Source organism: Gymnoscopelus microlampas, assembly GCF_963454915.1.
Source record: "Gymnoscopelus microlampas genome assembly, contig: SCAFFOLD_77, whole genome shotgun sequence".
NCBI lineage: Eukaryota > Metazoa > Chordata > Actinopteri > Myctophiformes > Myctophidae > Gymnoscopelus > Gymnoscopelus microlampas.
In genome coordinates, this window is record NW_028155799.1 from 2,501 (window position 1) to 4,297 (window position 1,797).

At 40.1% G+C, this 1,797-nt stretch overlaps 1 protein-coding gene across 1 annotated transcript; it reads right to left on the reverse strand.

The window, feature by feature from the left end:
* Positions 1–403: 403 nt before the first annotated feature.
* Positions 404–1,553, reverse strand: LOC311041245 (serine/threonine-protein kinase/endoribonuclease IRE1-like). Its single transcript, XM_084086145.1, has 3 exons — positions 1,093–1,553; positions 742–941; positions 404–662 (listed from the first exon to the last, which is right to left on the reverse strand). Exons 1-3 carry the CDS (start codon positions 1,523–1,525, stop codon positions 444–446), a joined length of 852 nt encoding a protein of 283 aa, XP_083942271.1. The 5' UTR covers positions 1,526–1,553; the 3' UTR covers positions 404–443.
* Between the last annotated feature and the right edge of the window lie 244 nt (positions 1,554–1,797).

Below are 1,797 nucleotides of genomic sequence, written 5' to 3' on the forward strand. Positions count from 1 at the left end.
CCATTGTACAATTGTGCTGAAAGTGTTTCAACTGAGGCAACAATAACGACAGGAGGCACAATAATTTCACCATTCAAGTTCAGATATTTATTTATTACCACTCATAACGAAATATGGGTGGTAGGAGGCAGCGCATAGCACATTCAAAATGATGAAAAACACAGAAAAGAGGGTCAAACAATGAACCTAAACTTAACAGGATAGGGAATATAGCATGTCTTGTCCAATGCACCCCTTTGTGGTGTGGCAAAGTTCTGTGTCACATAACAATAAAGAAAGTACATACCCACATGAAATGTGTAATTTCTTTATTATTATTATTATTATTATTATTATTATTATTATTATATACTCTTCCTGATGTGTACAGGATTTATGAGACATGGCAGTGTAACAGTGTGAAACAAGAATGTTCAGAGCTGTTTTCTCGTTTGTCATACTTTTCATTTTACACAGAAGTAGGGATGATCCAAGCACCCCTCCACTGTAGGTCTTTTCTTTGGGTCTTCATTGATCATCCTCTTGATGAGATCCTTGGCATGCACATCTTGAACACGGTCCAGGTTGTACTTAGCATCCAGAATGTTGTATATACACTGAGGGCCTTTGCCAAATGGATGGTGTCCTCCAGACAGGAGGTAATATAACAACATCCCAGCCACCTTTAGAATGAACATGAACATTTAGTTGTATGTGTTGCTTTCATTGATTCAATTATTTGCATGCTGAATAAGAACAAACCTGGATGTCAGCACTTCTTGTACCAGCACTATCTGTAAATACAGACAGTACATCCTTATCAAAAGACATCAAGATGAGGGTCTCTTTCGCCATCCAGCATGATAGTCTTGCTCCTCCGGTACGGGCTTTATGTTCTGTTTGTCCTTTGTTGTCTGGTTTGCATATTCCAAAATATGCCAATCTGGCCTTCCTTGTACCATCTGCAGGGTAAAATGGATAGATACATAAAACATGGTCAGGTCAAACTGATGTGTTCTCTCAAAAGGACTCAGTTTGACCTGAACTTGTCAGAAAACTCTCAAATTAGGTGTGCAATAGGAGCTTGTTTTATTTTTTTCTTCTGTAGCTTACCAAACAATACATTCTCGGGTTTGATATTGCCGTGGAGGATTGGAGGATTCTGATGGTGGAGCATCTTTAAGCCAGTGAGAACTTGTTGTGCAACTGCCTTTTCAGGAAGATGGTCTCCAGGAAACTCAATTCTTGGATGTGGGATTCCTTGATGTAGGAACTTGATGTAATCTTCCAGTGAGTGATCACATAACTGAAGAACAATGTATCCACAGTCCTGATCCTCTGCAAAGGCCAGATATCTTACAATGGAAGGATCATCCAGCTCTTTAAGCTGAAAAAGTTCTGTCTCTTTCTCCAGCACATTAAAGTCTATTAGAGACATTCTCTTCATTGCAATTCGAGTTCCATCATCTCTTAACCCTAAGAAGACCTTAGTTCCATTACTTTCCCCTATGTGGAATGTATCATCTTCGCTGTATGTATGCTCCATGTGAGAGTTTGCAAGTGTCTCTAACTCTTTTTTTCTTCTTCTCTTCCTTTCTACTGGTTGTTTTGATGGCTCTGTGTTAGAAGGGATCATACTGCCAGAGGCCATTTTGTCTGTCTTGGTGAACTCTCTCTAGATCCTTTGTTTTGTTTTGCTCCAGTGTCGGGATTACAAGGGGGAGGGGATTATAAATTCCCTAAAACAATCCTAAGGGATCCCCACGGCCACCTCCGCCTCTCATTGGACAATGCATTTTGTACCGGAGAAGTCCTAGG